At 44.0% G+C, this 20587-nt stretch overlaps 1 protein-coding gene across 4 annotated transcripts in view; it reads left to right on the top strand.

Moving 5' to 3' along the window:
• Positions 1 to 5746: 5746 nt before the first annotated feature.
• Positions 5747 to 20587, top strand: part of GPC3 (glypican 3) — a 446037-nt gene continuing 431196 nt past the window's right edge. For 3 of the 4 annotated variants that reach the window (XM_065900582.1, XM_065900581.1, XM_065900579.1), the window contains exon 1: positions 5919 to 6093. In XM_065900582.1, coding sequence (XP_065756654.1) covers positions 5919 to 6093 — 175 coding nt within the window. Of the gene's footprint in view, positions 6094 to 20587 lie in introns of all 4 variants that reach the window. The other variant, XM_065900580.1, reaches the window with a different exon arrangement.

Raw genomic sequence — 20587 nt, 5'->3', positions numbered from 1 at the left:
AGAAAAGCATTTCAGGGCTTTATTTGAAAACATTTACTCAGTGACTACCATGGGCCAAAGCACCGTGCACGTACTTAGCGTAATGCTCCTCAGACAGTCTGTAGTGAAGGGTCAATTTACTTAATATTATTTTTATTTTCTGATATTAACATGAACCCCTGCGCATCTAAAGCTCACAAGTCATGGTAGAGACAAAAAAGTAAACATACATTTGCCACCCAACGTGGCAAATGTAGTGGTCACCCTGGGTGTTGGTACAACAAGTATAGCCGACTCTGGGCTTGGCTGGTAAGGCATGGAATGTTCTGGTACTGCTCTTCCCCTCCTTCGGCTACAGGTCCCAATACTGCCTCTCAAAAACACAGTTCCTAATGGATAGACTTTACAGTAACTATAGAATTAGGGGTAGGGGTGGGGATGGCCTTTTCATATGAGATGCTACTGTTGAAATTCCCCAAGACTTAGGACTGTGGGTGAGGCTTGGGAAGCGGGATGGACGAGGCCGCTGAAAGTATGAGTTGCTGTCTGTGGTGGTGGCTGGCTGTTGACTTCCTCCCATGTGTTGCTGGGAATCCAGGGAGCTGTGGGGATGGGAAAGGACCTTGAGGGAAGCAAACATATGAGAGGTCAATGGTTAGAGACCAACTGTTGACCTATTGGGGACCCAGGTCCCAGAGCATAAAGACCCAGAAAGAACTTAGTAAAATTACTTATAGATTCTACACACCATACAGCAAAATAGATATATTACATTACCTGAGCCACTGTGTTTGGGGGGATACAATAATTCAAAGCAAGACAAAGTATTCGTGAATTGCCATGTGGCACATAAAGCTGTGCCTCAGGTGTCACCAACCTTTAGATTTAAAGCTACCATCTTCTCAATACCAAACTACAAACCCCTTAAATTTTAATAGAAAACCGACCCTGCTATGCAATAGAGACAAAATGTTAGATATACATATAGTATATCTGCCCAATCAAAAAAAAAATTGAAACTCAATGGACTGGGGGTATGAAGAAATATGTTAGGAATCTAGATCAATATTCCTGATACAAACGAAGACAGAATAGAATAATTTTTTATTTACAGCAATCAACATGATGCCACAAATAAAAATCTCAATAGTTCTTTTCAAAGGCTTCAACTCTAACTTACAAGAACCTCAGTACATTTTGTGGATTTAGAGAGGGCAAAGCATAGTCCCGGTCTGGGGAGAGGCTATCCATCCACAACTCATAATGCAAGCATCTCAGCCGGACCTATTAATTTTCCATACACATAGAGCCAAATTCTACCTGGGATTATTATGCAATTTTCAAAATGGCTTTAAGTCTTTCAACTTACAAAGTTACCATTTACATTGCACTGGCCTGCTGGCTGGGGTGAATGAATGAACACTCTCTCCCAAAGGACCATAATTCATTCTCTGATCATAGCTTATACATTTGGGAGAATTGGGATCAGTGTGCCTGGCGCCTCCCCTCCCCTCTGTCCCACAAAGGAGTCATACACTGCAAGAGAAGGAGACAAAGTGGCTGTGTGCCAGAGTGCAGAGGTGTGGCTAGGGAGGTGTTGACTGTGAACAGCACCCGTCTAACATAGAAGCAACTGTCTACATGATGTGATTTCAGGTGTACCTAAAAAGGCCTCATTGCCCCTCAGTTTAAACACTCCCTTCCCACTGGCAAATGCCTGGAATTCCACAGTTTTTAGAGCCCTGTTCCTTCGGTTTAAAGCTTTGATCCCTGTTTCAATACCCCTACCCCTGGGTGAGCAGCCCCATTGTATCCTATCAACCGTATACCCTGTAAGCGGATGAGTTTTAAAATTTCTTCTCAGAAAGCAGGTTTTGAGGGTGGTGTGAAGGGGAGGAGATGCTGTGTACCTCAGGGGGCTGGGGAGGGGAGAGCATCACCTGTGGCGGCAAAGGGAACCGGGCCCAAGACAAACCGTGTGTGCGTGTGTGGCCGTGTGCAGGGCTATGTATGAGCCCCTCCCATGGCGGCAGCTGTTGAACACCCTTTCTTAACCCTCTCCCATGATTTATGCTGCTTTTGGAGCCATGGAACCAGACTCTCCTCCCAGATACAGCAAGATAATAGCTGCTGGCTACAGCTGGGAATTCTCGAATTCTTTCAAACTGGAGACTAGGAACGAAAGGTGAAGAAAAGTTCTTCTGGGCCTGCTGTGCTAGGTAGCCTTCCTCTGAGGCCCAAAGAGGAAAATGGGGCCCAATGGTGTTATCTAAATGCTTCCAACTGGGCCTGAAAGCACAGAGCCATGAATTGTAGAAAGTGAACACCGGCTCAATCAGCACATCCTTTTGTGTTTCTAGACTGATTGTTTCTCTTTGTCTCTTCTAGTTGAAGAATAAGGATGAGTCATTGGCCTGACTTCTAATATGAGGAAGGGAGCCTTGAAAAGTAAGACAGTTGTTTATGTAAAAGGGAAAGAGAAAACCCAATCTTAATTCATAGTCACCCATCTCAGCAGTATACGGCGTATAAAGGAACAGATTTGACGCTTTGGTAAAGGAACTGGATTTTGTCAGTAAAATTCCACACACTCGATAGACAGCTGTCCGTAGTGCCCCTGCAGGCTTTCCTGACCAAAAACCTATTCTTCGGTGCTTATTCCAGTGCTTGAAATTCCACTGTTAGAGTTACAGCTTGTGGGCTGGAAGGCTAGAAAGTCTTTGAGAGTCACTTATTAAAAAAATGCAACCATTCCTTAAGCCTAGAAAGTTATATTAACTCCTACCTTAGGTCAGCTTAAAACCCTCATGTAGCTGCTTGGAGGCGGCGCAGAAGCTTTGAGGCCAAAGAAATATTTGCCAAAACCTCAGGGTCAGTTTGCTTACCACCTAAGTCCAAATCCTTGTCTTTCACATACCACCACACAAGTTTTGCTGTATCCCCGTATTCTCAATACTGTTTAATATTATTTTAGGCCAGCTCACATTTTTATTGAAGTGAATTTATCACAGTATTGTCTACCTAGCTTTGTCCTAATGAAGTCATGGGTTGGATACGCTTCTATGTACATACATAATTTCTGATCCACATTACAACAAATATTTATTTTAAAAAAAACAAAAACTTCACTGGCCCACATACCACCAGGGATTCACTTTGGGAAGCACTGCTCTGGTTCATACAAAGTGTATTAGATATAAAAGTATATATTAAAAATAAGAAGTCGTAGCCCCTCTTTTCAAGGTACTTCAGTACCCAGTAGTTGAAAACAACTGTTGCCTTTGTAGTTAGTTGCATGAGCTCTGGAAGATCATGAATTTATGGGAGGTCATGTCTTCCTCTGTGAGGTCATGAAATTCAATCAATGCTTGCCTTCCAATCTGCCCTTTGGTCACAGGGCTCCACAGGTGGAACATATCAAACTCACCAGCCAAATTATGACTCTTAATTGGTGTTTCTTTTAAAGTGGATATGTCATTTGTCAAATGTTCAATGCAGGCGCAGGCCTAGCCCCAGGCAAAATTATGAAGTAGGAGAAGAATGCCAGATACGTAGGCTGCACTCAAATGTTTGTTGAAAAAAAAGAATGAATGAGCCCTCCGTCCTTGAATCTCTCTCTCCCAACCCCCAGATCCACTAGGTGCCTTTTGAATTCTATCTCCTAAATATCTCCAGTAGTCTTTTCCCTTTCCAAGTCTCCTCTGACACAGGAGTTTATCATTTCTTGTCTGGATTATTTTCACAGCCTCTTGACTTGCTTCCAAACCTCTTCCTTCTCCAAGCCATTCTCCACAATGTTGCTGGAGAGATCTTTTCATGGGGCAAATAAGGTCATGTCACCTGTCTGCTTAGAGTTTCCTTAAGTGATTCCCCAGGCTCCTTTGCATGGTTTGGGGACTCTGCATAATCTGACCCTTGCTTACCTCTGCTGCTGTAGCTCTTCTAACTCCCCAGCCTGAAACCATTACTTGCACCTCCCACCATCCCACTGGGCCATGCCAGGCTCTCTCCTGTCAGAATCTTTGTTCGTCCTGCTTCTTTTCCTTTGCCCCCCTTCCCCCCATCTTCTTTTCTCACCTCAACTCCTACTGGTCTTTCAAGCCTGAGTTTAGGGCATCACCCCCTCTGGGAAGGTTTCTGTGGCTTGCCTTCTCACCCTCTTAGAACTCTGCATTTGCCTCTATGTTAGCACTTACCACATGCTGTGTTAACATTTTTCTGTTTAGTTGTCTTTCCCACAAGACCTGTAGCTCTTTGAGGTCAGGTACCACAGGTTAATCTTTGTATCCCACTGTCTGTTTATATCTCACAGTGTCTGGCATGTAGCAGCAATTCAAATATTTGTTACTGAATGAATGAATGAGCTCCTCGGCCACCTATCTTTCCTTTGCCTCTCTTCTCAGTCCACAAGTTCTGGCACACGACCTCTCCCCTCCGCCCCTGGCCTGGCTGGTACTCATTGGAGAATTACTAGGGTGGAGGCTCTCCTTTTTCTTTCCTTACCTAAACCTGCTTTTACCTAGATCAGAGACAACACGATCAGATGATAAACTAATTCACACTGAGGTGTTAAATCATTTCATTATACAAACACTTATCGAGTTCCTGCTATGTGCCAGACATTGTGCTTAGGTGTGTGTGGGAGTCACCAGAAAGAACCAGGGAGTTTAAGATCCCTACTTAGGAGCATATGGGTAATGACCAAATACATTCCTCCTCTGAGAGGTATCTGATTTTCAAAGAACTGGGTTTCAAATGATGACATTTAAACAGGAGAGGTGGGGATTTGGGTCTTGGAGACCTCTCAAGCAGGCTAGCTCTGGCTCAATGAATTTGCTGTGTGAAACAATTTTCTAATGAGTTAGGCTGACTTTAAGCCCCAGGTTATCTTGTTGTCACCAGTTATGCTTTGCTTCATGAAAGGTCACCAGGAGCTACCTTACAGGAGACAGATTTCATCCTGGGATCAGGGGACTTCTCTGACTTTGCGTGGTTCTATTAAATTAAATCTAGTAAGCCCCACGGGCTGTCAGACTTTTTAGGTACAGTATTCAAAGATGAGGCAGGCTGTGAACCTCCTGGCCCTCTCTGCCAGCGGTCCCCAGCTGCCCCTGAATGGGACTATTTGTGGGGTGGGTTTCCGAACCCGGCCAGAGCTGCGTTGGGAAAACGGTTCGAGGGAAGCTCCTCAGAGAACAGGAAGAGGAGGTGGATTTTGTGCGGAGGAGGAAGACCTCTTGCGAGGCTCTTGTGGCCAGAGACGAGCTGGACCGGGCTGGGAGGAGGGATACCTAAGCCAGGGACCCCCACGCACCCCCAAGGAAGGATGGAGAGGTTGCAAAAACCCTAAAGGGAAAAGCCCTCTCGGCTGTAGGCCAATGAGCGGCGGGAAGGAGGAGTGAGGCTGGGGAACTTCTCCCAGAGCCAGTCAGAGGGGACGGCTGCTGGGAAGCCAATCAGCGCGCCCGAGCCTGCAGCCCCTCTGCAGTAGTTATGCCAGAGCTCTCTGTGTAGAGCGGCGGCGAGCCGGCAGCTGGGCTGCGGGGCCAGGAGCCACCGCACGCGCTCCGCGTCCTCCTCTCGCGCCGCTCCTGCCCGGTCCCCGCGCCGCGGTGCCCCAGCAGTCCTCGCAGCCCCGCGCCCGCAGCCTCGCCGCGCGGCCGCCACCGCCCCCCGGCCGCACAGTTCGCCTCGCCCCGCCCCGCCCCACCCGGTCCCTCCTCGCCCCGCCCCAACCCGGTCAACCCCGCCCCGCCCCGAGCCGCCGAGCCGTTCCCGCCCTCGCCCAGCGCCCAGGTAGCTGCGAGGAAACTTTTGCAGCGGCTGGGTAGCGGCACGTCTCCCGCTCCTTAGGGCCACTGCCAGGCTTGCTGAGTCCTGGGACCGCTCTCGCCCCCGCTGCCACTCTCCCGCTCTCTCCTCGCTCCCGGCGAAGCAGGATGGCAGGGCCCGTGCGCACCGCGTGCTTGGTGGTGGCGATGCTGCTCAGCTTGGACTGCCCGGGACAGGCACAGCCCCCGCCGCCGCCGCCGGACGCCACCTGTCACCAGGTCCGCTCCTTCTTCCAGAGACTGCAGCCCGGACTCAAGTGGGTGCCTGAAACCCCGGTGCCAGGTGAGGAGTCGTCCCTCGCGCGTTCCCCGCGCCCGGCGGTGAGCCAAGGGGCGCATGGTGGAGGTAACCCGAGCGCGCTAGTCCCGCGGGGCCGCGATCGTGAGCCTAGCGGCCGGGCACCTGGGAGTGGTCGCCGTGCCCGGGCCGCCCGGCCAGGTCTCCCGAGAAAGGGAAGAAGGGTATATGTGGGCCGTGTCCGCATCTCCCAAGCTTGCTGGGCTGTCAGCGAAGGTGCGACTGGGAGGAACCGCGAGCATGGCCTTTCTAGCGAGCGCCCATTTTTGGGGGGAGGGCAGGAAGGCTGGAGCTGGTTCTCCCCGCCTCGGCGAACTGGCGCCCCACATCCTAGCTGGTGCCTCTGGAATTTGCCACCCTCGCTCGCACGTACGTGCCAGAATTTCAGCCTCAGCTGGACCGCGGCTCCGGCCATTCTTTCCCCAACCTGCCCTCAACGCCCTCCTTTCCGCAGCCTGGGTTCCCGAGGCTCGCGGGCCCAAGTGCAGGCAAAGTTGAGGACAGATCTCCGAATCCGCAGTGTCAGGTAAAGACACACGGAGGGAAACTTTTGAGTAGGTAGGAGGGTCCCCCAAATGAGGAGGACTGAGCCTTTTCCTTCAAAACAGCGTCTCTTCTCTAGGCTGGCGAAATCGTTTCCAAAACCGGGCCGCTGGCCCGGGGAGCAGGAGTCCAAAGATGATTTAACTCCTCCCCTTCTCAAACTCATCTGCCTTCTTGACAGGCTGGACCCTGAAGGGGAGATGATTTTAGGTGGAGGAAAGTTTCTGAACGCTTGCCTTTTGTTCTGCACAATCAGGTCGTGTTGTAAGGGCATATTTTAGCCTTCCCTGAGCGCTGCCGCTGTCAACAGATGAATATTAATGGCCTTGTGTGATTGACTGTCCCACGGTTGGAGTCCTAAAAGCCTGCCTTAGAATCCAATTAGGACAAGTTGCTACACTGGCAATGCAGGCAAGAAGAGTCGGCTTCAAACAGGTTTATTTATCAGAGGTGCGCTCTAAGAAACGGCTGGTTGTATTCACCAACCGTAAGACGTTTGTGGCCTCCGGTGTCTCTTCGCCACCCAGGCATCCAGCGAGGCGCGCGTCCCGCGTTTCCGAGGGATCGGGGAGCAGCCCTCGCCAAAACTTGGCTCGTGGCTCTCAACAAGTCGGGGAGGCGGGCCTGATGGTTGGGCCAAGTTGTGAATGCGATGCGCGCCCTGTGGGCGCTGCCGGCGAGCGTTCACTAGCGGGAGGTTACCTAGGCAGCCAGCGCGCCCTCAGCCTTTTCTTTAGGTGGATGAAAAGAGCCGAGCGAGCCTGCTGTTTAGTTGCAAAGGTAATTGCTCACCCTTTTTGGTGACTGAAATGCCTTTGCGCATATGTTAAATATTGCTTTGCAGGATTTCGCTCTAAGGAAGGGTAGAACTACCTCTCCCTCTGTTAAGTGTTAATAACGTACCACGTGGGCGTGTGCAGGAGCCGTAAGGGGCAACCTATGAATCAGCTCCACAGAGCTGCAACAGCAGGCGAATCTCTCTCCCCTCGAAGTGCCCTGGTAATTAGCTTGGTAAGGCCGGAGAACATGCTTTTGTTGGTAATGTAAAAATTGGTCCTCACAGGATGAGCCCCCCCACAAGATGAATGGATCCAGGGTTGGAGCGGGGGCCACACTGGGCGGGTTTGAAGCCAAGGGGTAAAGACTGTGCTTAAAAGAGGAAAAAGACCAGAGGGAATGCACAGATACTCATTTAGCAACCCCCCTCTACACAGGCTCAAGCAGGAGCTCACCCTCCCTTGCCCTCCCCCAGCTCTCTGGCTGCCTGCCTCTTTGCAGCATCTGTATAAAAGTATTGGGAGGGCCCACACACTGTGTGTATGAGATTTGGCCTGGGCTCCCTCCTTCCAAGCTCCCTTACTCCTGGCCTAAGGATGGCCATGTTACATACAGAGAGCAGGGACTCGTAATGGAGATTTTTCATTTTCCTCAAGTATTTCCCAAACTCTATAGGAAAAATCCCTTTCCAAGGGTCTTTACCGTATAAACCCAACATTCCCTACTTCACTTCTGTTTAACAAACATATGCCCTGTTGAGCACCTTCTACGTGGCAGGCACTGTTCTGACTCACCCTGGAGCAAAGCCAAATTTCAAATATGGCGATACCCACACAGCTACCATATAGCCTGGATTTTCTGGGACGGTGCAGATTTCCAGTACTCTGTCCTGGCATGAAACCACGTGTCCTGAATTTTAGTTGGACAAATATGGTCACTGTAGATATGGAAAGCATGGTAAAAATCCTAATGTCCGTGTGTGGAAAGAGCTCATCAGTATTTCAGAGAAGAGACGATAATGGCCGACTAAATACAATGGCAAGTGCATAATTTCAAAGTGAATAAATGTGTGATTTGCTGCTGTCGTTCAGTAATTGGAAATTGAAAGAGAGCTGCAAATTATTTGATAGTTATGAACCATCGTGATGACCGCTTGACTTTTCTTTCCCATCTCTATTTTAAGCCGTGTTCATTTCTTCTGCTCCACTATATTAACTGCATTAAAGCTTTCTTTGTCCCAGATAAAACGAGATTTGGTCACAGTAAGGAGAAATCCTCAAGAATGTCTTGTCTCACTTAGGGGGAGCGTGGGATTGACTGTTAACTTAGGCCATTAGCAGAATTGGGTTAGAGTGGATAAGGTACATTTCTTATGCTAATATGGATGAGACTAAATGGCATTTGAAATCAGCAGGCCTAAAAAATAAATCACTGGTGCTGAAGGACTACACTAGACTTCCACAAAGCTGATCTAAAGCCTTACGATCTCATGTTCCCATTTCTTTTAGTGTTCAAAGGCACAGGACAGCAATTCTAAATAGCATGCCCCCCAAATCCATAGATCTTTTCGTACCCCACTCTTTTTTTTTCCTAAGGATTTGTAACTTGGAAAGCACCACAGATGGAAACCAGGCACACAGAGTTAGCATTTGGCAGAAAAATCCATATAACTGACTTTCAGTGCAGCTCTTTTGCCCTTATTTAATTTAGAAAAATTCAGAAAAAAGCCAATGAGCTCATAAGTCTAGATGTTTATTTTGTTTTGCTTAACCTACCCACAGGCGCAATCAAGAATGGATACAATTTTAGGCAAGGAAAGTGAGCTAGTAATCAGACAATGATGTTTCCAGTTGTCTCAAGGGAATGTTACAGAAGTCTGAAAAAAAATTCCTCTAAACAAAAATCAAGTGTAATTCACTTTATGAATGCCATACACCACTTTTGTAGGGGTGGTGGTGAAGGGGACGGATGGGAATGAGAAAATCAAACAAACCGTGGTAGTGTTGCAACTCCCCAAAGACTGAGGAATCTTGCCTTAGAGGGCCTTGGAAAGTGCAAGAACCAATCCAGGAGGCCAAATGCCCGAATGGGTAAAAGGCAGCCTTGAAAAGCCAAAACTGACTTGGAGTTTCTCAAATAGATGAAACAACATAAAAATAAAAATCAACGTTCTCGAAAAGAGAGTTTGGTATTCGTTGTTGTTGCTTTAGAGTATGAAAACTAGTAACCTCCTCCGGGTTGCCAGCTGTGGTTCCCCAATTAATTGGAAGCAGTTAGTGGTCCTAAAGTCAGGAGAGGAGAGTGAGGTGTGGGAGGGGCTTCTCTCCTCTGAGATTGCACAGGACAGTTGAGTGAGCAGGTGATTTGTTCAAACTTTGAAAAAGTTGTATCACCATGTGCTAACTTGGAATAGTTTAGAGAACTCTCTCAAATGTGGTCTGAATATATTTATTACGCTAATCCTGGTGATCGGTAACGAGATGTTCTCAGAGGGAAGCATCGATCCGATTGAGGAGATGGCTGATGGTCGGTGGAGAGCCTTGGCCTGAAAGGAGTCTCAGACTGCCTGCTGCCTGGCAGGCTCTGTGTTAGGTTTTGGGGGTGCCGAGAGGAGTAAGACATAGTCCCTTTTGTCAAGGCGCTCACAGTCTAGTGGGGGAGCATACAAGTAAACAGGCTTCTCAGGAAACTTGTGGGATTAAATAGGGTGAAAAGGGCTAGAAAATACCTCCAGGAAATTGGCTGAAATGGTCACAATAGCCAGCCTGGGCAAGGGAAAAGAACTGACGAGATGAAGTGGGAGATAGGGAGAGGTCGCTTAATAGGGCCGCCATCTTAAAAAGTTTTCTTAATTCTTGGAGCAAATTCTGTTTGTAAGCATTAGGAAATACAAGCATAAGAGGATTTTGATGGATGCTAGATGACACAGATGGTGTCAGTTTTGCAATGTGTTTTTTTTTTCTTATGGGCTGGTAGGTTGTATCCAATATTTTGATGCAATATTTTTGAGCATTCTGCTGCTTCCATCTTTAGAGTTGCAATGTTTGCTGTTCACTGTAGCCTAGAAAAAGGCTGCTTATTACCAACCTGGGAGAAAAGGGGTCTGGATTTGTCTGATGTGAGACAAGACAGAAAATATGTTCTCCTTAAATGGCAGTTATCAATAGGACCACGCCAACTGTAGTGTTTGATGCATATACAAAAGCATGGTTCTTAAGAGGTATCTTATTACTCATTTCTAAGAAAATTGAAGATAATCACTTATAACTTGTGCACACGATACATCATTTGGAAAGAATTTCACTGGGGATCGTATTGCTCAACTGAAAAGTTCTGGCATGCTGAATTTGTACATTTTTGTGAATGCTTCCTTTTACTCTGATCTCTCGCTTTTTTTCTGCATATGGTTATTTGTATGTTTTAGATTATAAGCTCCTTAAAGGGAAAGCACTGTATTTGATGCAGTGTTGAGCACAATGCTAAGAGTACCGTAGAGCATTTAGTAAATAATTGATAATAGAATTTCTAGATCGTTATGTATTCGTCTGTGAAACTCTCAAATACTTTCTTAAGCTATATCTCATCTTACTTATTTTAAAAGTCTAAGTCCAAATGTTTATGAGACATTATTGGGGTATGTGGACAAACTTTTCAAGCTGCATATATTTTGACTGGAGACTGGTTCAGGCTTACCTCAGTTAGCTGGCGACTCTTACCATCAGGCAGTGTTTATGAATGTTGAGTACCCAGAGAACAAATTGAAATGAGCAACATTGTTATGACTGCCCTAGTATCGTTAAAGATCACCAATTATAGCACATAAATTGTAAGACATCTCTTAAATCAAACTCTCTTTGATTTAATGTCAGCTAGACCTTTCTCACTAATGTTGACATTACCATATTTGGGAGTTGAGCTGTGACACATGCATGGACCTGTTGATGTACCTCACAGGTTTCTGTAACCTGGGATCAGAATTTGTACACAGGCTCAATTCCAGAGACCATACCAGGAGCCAGCATCTCTTCAGCCCTAGCTGAGCTTCTAAGCAGGTTTGATGTTTTTGGTAATCTAGGGTCTAATGGAAAGTGTGGGCAGAAAAATCCCCCACTCATCTGCCCATATTTAGCAAATTGTCAGGCTTGAAACAGGATCCCCAGCACTCCATTAAGAAATGAGCATCAGAAAATAGTGTCCAAGTCGTGGGCCCCAGACTGGCTTTAGAGACAGCATAAAGTAATGGGAATTTATCTTCTAAAACGTAATGACAGGAACACTGCGATTCACAAAGCAACGCGAAGGTGAGCATATCAGCAGAGAAAATGTGCATTTTGAAATGCTGTGTGTGAGGGGAAAACGCTCTCTGGGACCTTATAGTCTCACTAGAATACCCTGTTGAACATACAAAGTAAAGTATTAGTTCTCTTCTTAGAGTTAGGCCAATTAAGTATTAATTATCCAAGTGCTAATTATTAGGAATACTTGTTTGCCATTTTTAAACAAAAATGAATCCGCATTGATTAACAAGGAAGGCACTTTCACTTTTGCCTCTCTATGTGTGTAGCTACATAAAGCCTTATTTGAGAGTTTGTATTTTTTCTCATGAGGAAAAAGGAGTCAACGTTAGGACCCAAATGCTTTGCTAGTGTTCTGAACAGTTAATTATGCCTAGTAGCTGAAATTGTATTTATATGCTAGATTAGTAAATCTACTAAGCTCTTTGAAGTATACTTAATAGGCTTATATTGATAAATAATTGATAGGAAGAGAGATAAAATACAAGTGAACGTGGCAGTAAAAAGGAACAGAGAAGTTAAAGCCATTATAAGTGAAATTTCCACACACTGTATTCCAGCCATTCACCTGAAAGATGTACATTTCTCAGAAGTGATGATTTTGAGAGTATTCTGTATTTTTCAAAATTTCCACAATGAAGCATGCATTTATTTCTTATAAATTCAGCAAAATTTTAGAGTAGAACTTTAACTGGCCTTTTGACTCTGCCTTTTGAATATAAGTTTATTACTGGAAAATTAGAAATCCTTATTATGGTATCTTTAAGGTATGTGTTTGTGATTATCTGTATCTCCCTACTAGACTGTGATCTCCTCAAGGTTATAGGGGCTGTATTTTATGTATCTTTGTATCGTCAGTGTCTAGCATAGTGCATAGTACAAATAATAGGTACCCCATAAATATTTGTAGGCTAAATGAATGAATGGAATTATAAATGTAACCATAAAATTTCCGTAAAACCAATATTTAAGTAGTTGATTCCTTTTTACCAATATACTAAGGTTTCTAAAAAAGTAACTACTTTTTCAGGTCAAAAATCCATTTGTTGTCTATGGGTAAGTGACAAAGGACATTGACTTAATTCATTTGGCTGTACTATAACTCCCTGGAAAAAGTAGACTAGCCAAGTCTTACGAGAGGTAAGTAGCTTGTGCTTGTTTACAAGGCTATTTTAAGTAGTTTAAAAATAAATATATTTACGTATACATAAATGCATATATTTATTTTCACTTTACAGATCTGTGGTATTTAGTGTGAAAATAATGCAACTGGTGTCAGTTACAGAAGCATACACTAAATGTATATAAGCTTTCCCTCAGTGTTTGGTGTTTCTTACCTATAACATCAAACTTCATAAATGTACCTGGAAAAGGACATAATCCAAAGTGGGTTTCAGCCATGGGAAATTTATTGGAGTAGTCTAAAGGGCCTCATGAGAATCCTCTTAATTTCTGTGTGCATTAGGGCATACTTTCAAAATTGGCTAGCGATGACCCATCGGGAGTTCTTTCACATACAGGCCCAAGTAGGAAAAAGGGGAAAAGAGAAAGAAATGATGATCATTTAAAAATAATGTTAGAATTCTATTTGCGTAGTTTCCTTCTTAATTATGGTTCTCTTCCCTCTCTCCCACACTCTGCATAATACATACTTCCTGTATGTGTTCTGGCATCCTGGGATTCTCCATTGCTCTTTGTCAAATTTTGGTCTGGATGATTGAAGCTGAGGGAAACGTGGTGAAGAGAGGAAGAGTTAGGGTGATGGATACAGGGAGTAGGTTAAGAGCCCTCATTCTGGTATATATCAGAAAGTTAACTGGCACATAACAGACTGAAAGGATTGGAAAACATGTGAACGTGGAAATTATCACGTGTGCAGAGATAATACAGAGATAGGCCCTAATTGCATTCAGTTCCCAGAATTACCTTATTTGTACCTCTTACTTAGTATCCATGTTTCTTGAAGTCCATGGTTCATTCATAGCCTCTGACAGACCCTATGCCCATTGAATGCAGGAGCCATGTTTGATTGTCATGGTGTCCTCTAGAGTGGCGAGTAGAGTGCCTTGTACAGAGTTATTATTAAAGGTTGGAATGACTGTAAGAATAAATACCTAAAGACATATCCTAGAGGACTTGGCCACTGTCACATGAGGTCCTAGGATGGCATATACCTAGAGAACGACTGATTCTCTGGATGCATCGTTTTCTAAACTGATCTGCAGAGACTGAGGAAGGGGGGTGGTGAAGTTGAAGCCTATTTCTCTATTCTCTGTGGCCCTGGGAGGCTTGTTGCCCCTCTTTCAAAACTAAAGTTTGAGGAGGAAGTGACAAGTAGAGAGAGATTTCAGCTGCAGCTTTATCTAAATGTGGTATTTGCATATGTTTTACATATACATTCAGAGATTATACATATGTATGAATATATTTCTATTATTTTGATAGCAACAATTAGTAATTACGTGTTATTTAAACTGTTTGCAAGTTGTGAATTGCTACTCTTAGCAGTGGGTGGTCTTTCACAGTCACACCCTACATTTGTGTCATGAAAGCTTTGCTTTTATCTATCTTATGTGCAAACAATGCAACCGCTCAAAGTGTCTGCAGGTTCTGAGTGCCACAGATCTATCTGCTTGGTTCCACACACACACACATATTTGTATACTCGTACATACACACATATAAAATATCCCTACAACTGTACCCCCTTAATAATCTAGAGAATAAGCCTAACCTACACTGGGAAGAACTGGGGGGTACAGCTTTTCAGAGCCTGAGTAAACCATCTTCAGTTGGATTGGCCCCAAATTGTTGCAGAGCTAATTGTCACTGATATCACAGAGCTACTGCTCATTTATAAAGTTCCATCATTTCCCTAAGTACAGAGGTGTGATCCCTGTTGAAGTAGTGATGGTTAACCCATACTGTGAATTTGGTTCATTTTGGAGAACTACTTCTAGCACTGGCTGGATTGCGTGTTGAGCTCCACAGAAATGAGACTGTGACCCAAGAGGCACTTCAAGTTAGGTTTCATGGAGTGATTTTATTGGGGAACCACATTTAACTGTTTTGGAAAACAGATGGAAATTGTCAGAAAATGAACCTACTAATAATGAACTTTATATGCTATCTCTGCATAAATATTTAAAAGTTTTCCATTCATTCTTTACTTCAACCAACATTTATTGAGCACTGATTCTATGCCAGGTACTGAGCTGATGAATAAGATAAAACCATTGCTTAGGGAGGGACCCAGTAAGGAAAACCATGGATGTCAAGGCAGCATGATGAGCTGGGTGCCCAGTGGGGATCTGGGTGCTGCTGAGCTATGGAAGAGGGTGCCTAGTTGCCTTAAGTGGGCTGTCCTGTATGGTATGTGCAAAGGTACAGATTTAAGAGACAAAATGACATATTTGTTGTATTGGGATAGTTTGGCTTGTTTGGAGTACAGATGTGGGGAAAGTAGAGGAAAGATGAAGAAGAAAAGTAGGTAGGAGATGCTGAGGAGTTTTGTTGGACTGTATCCAAGGCTGATGAGGAGCCATGAAAACATTTTAAGAAGAGGAAACGCTATTTAGGATGGAGGATAAGTGGGGAGTGAGTGGTGGCAGGGAGTTTTAATAATGCACGTGAAAAGCCAGGGCAGTAACTAGGACAATAAAAGATAAAGTTGAGAGAATAGAGGAAGTAGAGTAGACATGACTTGGTGACTGGTTATGAGGACAGAAGGGAGAGTCTAGAACTTCTAGTTTTGCGGGGTGGTGAGGCTACAGCAGATAATAGGTGCTCAGTAAATATTTGTTGAATAAATGAGTGAAACACAGGAGGAACATATTTTTGAGGGGTGAAATAATGAGTTTGATTTTGAACAGGTTGAGTTTGAGGGGTCCTTTGATCACCGAGGCAGAAATGTCTGGTAGGTAGTTGAGGTTGTGTGTTGGATAATAGAAGAGAGAGCAGTCAGGGCTGGAGATAACATATTTGGACATTGTCAGCATGTAGATGGTAATTGAAAACTGGGGATAGATGAGATCACTGGGAAAGAGTGTATATACTCTTCTGGAGTTCAGGAGAAGCATAGTTGGGACTCATCGACATATAGGCTCAAGTTGGAAGTCATGGGTGTGGATGATATTTTCCAGGCTTTTGCATGTGACATGTCTTAAAATGTGTTTTGCCAACATCTGGTGAGTTTTTTTAAAAACTGCCAAAGACTTTAAGAACTCTTTTGATTAAAAGTATGAGTATATGTTGTCATAGTCCAAGACTTTGCAAATAAGATAATGTACTCCAACACACACACACACACACACACACACACACCCCACACATACTTCTGTGTAGAAAAATACATTAGAATCAACGGATCAGATTTCTATTATTTTTGATAGCAATAATTAATAATTATGTGTGTCATTTAAACTGTTTGAAAGTCGTTGTTACTCTTAGCAGTGGGTGGTCTTTCACAATCATACATTACATTTATGTCTGGAAAGCCTTGTTTTTATATATCTTATGTGCAAACAATGCAGCCACTCATAAAGTGTCTGCAGGTTCTGAGTTCCACAGATCGGCTTGGTTCCAACATGTAGGCCCCTCTGGCTCTCCCCCTTTGGAGAAAGAATGCTGTAATACTGTGTAGCTTTGGAGCTCTGGTCTCTATTCCATTTCAGACTGGGCCATGCTGGCTAGCCTTTGAAACATGTGGTCCCAAGCAAATACTAGGAATACTTGTGTAATTGGGCTGATCTTTACTTAAGTGTCTATGGGGATGTGATATTTTTTTTTTTTGGTTGGTTGGGGGAGAGGATTGTATAATTTTCTGTTTCTCTGGCATAATGGTTTCTTTAATTTCCCTGTTCATGAGTTTACCTTCATCAGGGTATCTATTTTCATTCAACATAAGCTTGAAACTCCTTGTTCTTAGGTAGATTTTTTGAGGCTACTTTTAGGTTGATGGAATAGTTTGGAAGGGCCACAAGTGAAGAGCATGAAAACTACAATTTACTGAGTGCCTACTATGTGTCAGTTGTTTTATATTTAATCTCTCATGTAATCTACACAGCAAAGCTGAAAGGTAGGTGATGTCATGTCCATTTTACAGATGAAGAAATTGAGGCCCAGAAAGGTTTACTTTCCCAAAGGTTGTGTAAGTGGTGGAGCCAGGATTTATTATACATCCATATTTGTCTCACTCCATAGCTCATGCTCTTTCCAGTGTACACATTGGATTATGAGGGGAAGGAATATGGTCTGGATATAAAGTCTTTGACTTAAATTCCCACACTCCTTTGACTTTTGGGATATTGTACACGCTGGGTTCCCCTCCTACTTGTAAAGCTGATTCTTTCTTTGCTTGTTTACGCTCTTCCTCCCACCCTTTATTAGATGCAAGTGTTCCAGTGGTGTTTGTCCTTTGCCCTTTCTGTTCTCTCTTTGTTCATTCCCACAGCCATTCCCATGACTTCATTATCTTCGCTGCTTGAATGACTCCTCCATCTCTTCCCAACCTGACCTCTTCCTTGCTGTCCAGTTCAGTATTTCCCGGTTTCCTGCTAGATATCTCCATCCAGAAGTCCTGCCAGCGCTTCACTTTCAACACAGTAAAAAATTAGTCCATCATTTTCTTTTCCTATCTGCAGAAACCGGCCTCTCTCCAACATTCTGTATTTCTGGTGATAGCATCTCTGCTTGGGACCCAACTTGAAACCTTGAAATCATCTTTGACTTTTCTTTTTACACATCTCACATCCAAATTAAATGGCCAAGTCCTGCGAGTCTCCCTCCATCATGCCTCTCACTCTTATCCTGTTGACATGTGTGCCCTCTATTTAAGCATAACAGGCTGGCACTCATTGCTGAAAGGACCCTGTAGTTGTCGGTCTCCCAGCCTCTGCTTACAGACCACCTGACTGTCTTCCTCTCATCAGTGCCTGCTGCCGTCTTACCCACTTTTCAAGGTGTCAGTACAATGTCATCTTCTTCATGAATCACTTCATGTTTCCCCATGACTAGATGTGATCCTTTCTCCCTTTGAACCCTGCTATCAGTGAACTTCTCCCGTGGCCTTGGTTCTCCTTTGCTCTTGTAATTATTTATGTACTTTTCTCTTCTTACTAGAGCCTTGCTCGTTAAAGTGTGGCCCATGTACCAGCAGCATCAGCAGCATCTGGGAGCTGATAAGAAATGCAGAATCTTGGTTCAGTCCGGGTTTCGGCACCAAAAAAAAAAAAAAAGCAGAATCTCAGATGCCATCCCAGACCTACTGAATCCGAATTTGTATTTTTTAACAGCATTCCCCAGGTGATTTGTAGGCAAATGTAAACCCCTTGAGGGTAAGAACCTTGCACACTTAAGAGAGGGTCTTGCTTGTAATAGATCATTGTTCTTTTGATTTCTCAAGTTTGTGCTGTGCTTCAGCTGTTTATTCATTGATGGGGATGGGTGGAGTCGGGGAGGAAGGGAGGGTGGGAGGAGGGGGAAGGAGAGAGAGAGATTCAGAGTGTTGGGGGGAGAGGGAGAGGGAGAGAAGGAAGGAGCATAAGAAAGTGAGAATGGGTGGGCTAGAGAGAGCCTACGGGATCTTTGCTCATTTGCTAATAACTTCGTGACAGTTTGAAAGACAGTCTTTGCTCCCCTAGATGGATAGAACCTCTAGTCTAGGCCTTGGCTTAATTTGATGTGGCCAGAGGCACATACGAATTGAGATCATTTTGCTCTTGCCCTAGGGAACTATTGGTTTCCCACGTCCTCTTTCACTGGCATTCTGAGGTGTGTCTTCTCTGGCCACCCCCAGAAGTCAGAGTGGAGCTCAGGAGGAGTTTCAGAGAGCCATGGGAGAACTGTGCTGAGTGTTTCAAATAGTCCCTTCTGTTTTCAGAAACAGATTTTCTGCTTTGTCTTCAAACTTCAAAGTCTATTTCTGAAATAAAGGTTTATTTCCCCCCATGGAATTCTGAAGGTTTTATACAAGTGTTAATTTCGAAAACCCAAGTCATTTCTCCCTTTGAAACTTCAGTACTGTGGGTCAATTTAATAACATTGCCTGAAGGTTCTTTTGGCCTTCAAAAGCTGTCAGATTGCCTTTTTGTTCTTTGAGAGAGTCAGGTTGCCTCATTCGCAAAGCCTGAAGGTGATATTGGAACCAACATTTATTCAGTCATTTGTAGTCTTCCCCCACCCCTCAATAATATCCAGTTTTATTTTCAAGTTAGGTCCTAGTGGCCATGAGATGTTTTACCAACTAACAATTTTGGGAAAATTCCCCAAAAGCTCATCAACATTTCATAGAGTGGTGATAAGAAGTGTAGCCCAAGTTACTCTGACACCCACGGTAAGGGGAAGAGTGGGTCCCCCCTTCATCATCTGTTGGCCTGCTCCCCACGTCTTCCCTTTTCGCCTTCCTCTTTTCCACCCTCACACTCTCTCAAGTGGTTATAGTTTAGAACAGAAGGTGTTTTATGGTTTGTTATATTTATCGAATGCTTTTGTGTTTCTCGTTCTCTTAAAAAAAATAGATGAGTGGAATGTTTTATATTTTCCTCTCTATTTTAAGTTGTGTTTCCTTTTCCTATAGGTCCTGATTTCCTTTTCTCCCCTCTCTTCCCCCATCTTCCTCTGCCTTCTCCACATCCGCTTGCCCTCAGTGATCCTGGAGAGAAAACAGGCTTTGCATTTCTGCCCACATATTTGGGTACCTGGTTACTTCTCTTGGGATATTGTGAAATTCAATTCCTTAGTTTGGAAATGAAGAGGTCTAAAATATGCACTGATGCATTTACATTCCACTTTCTAAGAACTCTGAGTATTTAAAAGGCTTTTTGTACAGATAGGACAAGGCTAAATATATCTGACTTGAATACCTCAGATCCTTGCAATGTAGCTTACATTCTCTCTCACTTTGTCATAATTCTCAATGAATGCAAATTGCATCTCTGTTCTTAGAAATCTCTTTTCTTACACTGAATGCCTTTCCTTTTTCTAAAGATAAGGGAGCCCCTTTGAAAGACCGCTACTGTGGGGTAGAACTGACACCTACCTTGTAGGCTAACCAAATCGTAGCCTGCTTTTCCCTGATGAAATTATCACGTTTCAGGACATTGTTTCATTTGTAGGATTTTAGTGTCCTAGTTTCAAATTTGACTACAGGTTAGAGAGTGTATTCCAGTTGGAGTATTCCTTGGTATTTTTTTCTTTGTGTTTACACTTTGGGGATCTTTGGTTTGTCCTGTATCTATTATCTCTTCCAAGCTTGGCCAAGGTTGTTAGGTTATGCAGTTATGTATAAATATTTAACAAGATAAGTTAGACAAAATGTGCTTAAAGATACTTTAGCCCCTCCATCCCCCCACCTCCTCACTGCCCGGGCCCCAGCTCAGTTTTTGTGTGGACTCACAGATGGTTGCTTTATCTCAGATGTTTAGATTTGGAGGACATTCCTTTGCACTTTGCTTGATGGACACAGTGAAATGGAAGCTTTTCAGTCAATCTTGCCTACCAAAATGGTAGCACCAAGTAACAGATAACATTAGCCTCCTCTTCTTTTTCTTTTTTTTTTTCTGACCAGTTATCCAAACTCCCCTAAGCCAGAGAGTTTTAAGTATGAGATTGTGTGTTTTTTAAGAAAATATTTTGGATGAAGGCTAACGTTCTCAAGTCAGGAATAACAATTAGTACCATTCATTAATCAGGGGCATGTTTTGACTTTGAGTCCTGGCTAGGAAATATAAACTGTGAAAGTCACACGTATATATGAACCTCAGGCAAATTTATGACTTGTCAGCCTTTTAAGGTTAAATTCTTAACCCCAAATTGGGGCTGGCTTTATATGTGGAGTTTGGTACATTCCTCTGGGCCACTGAACA

Source organism: Phocoena phocoena, chromosome X (genome assembly GCF_963924675.1).
Source record: "Phocoena phocoena chromosome X, mPhoPho1.1, whole genome shotgun sequence".
Lineage (NCBI taxonomy): Eukaryota > Metazoa > Chordata > Mammalia > Artiodactyla > Phocoenidae > Phocoena > Phocoena phocoena.
The sequence above is the reverse complement of the archived record's forward strand: the minus strand, read 5'-3'. Positions and strand labels throughout refer to the sequence as shown.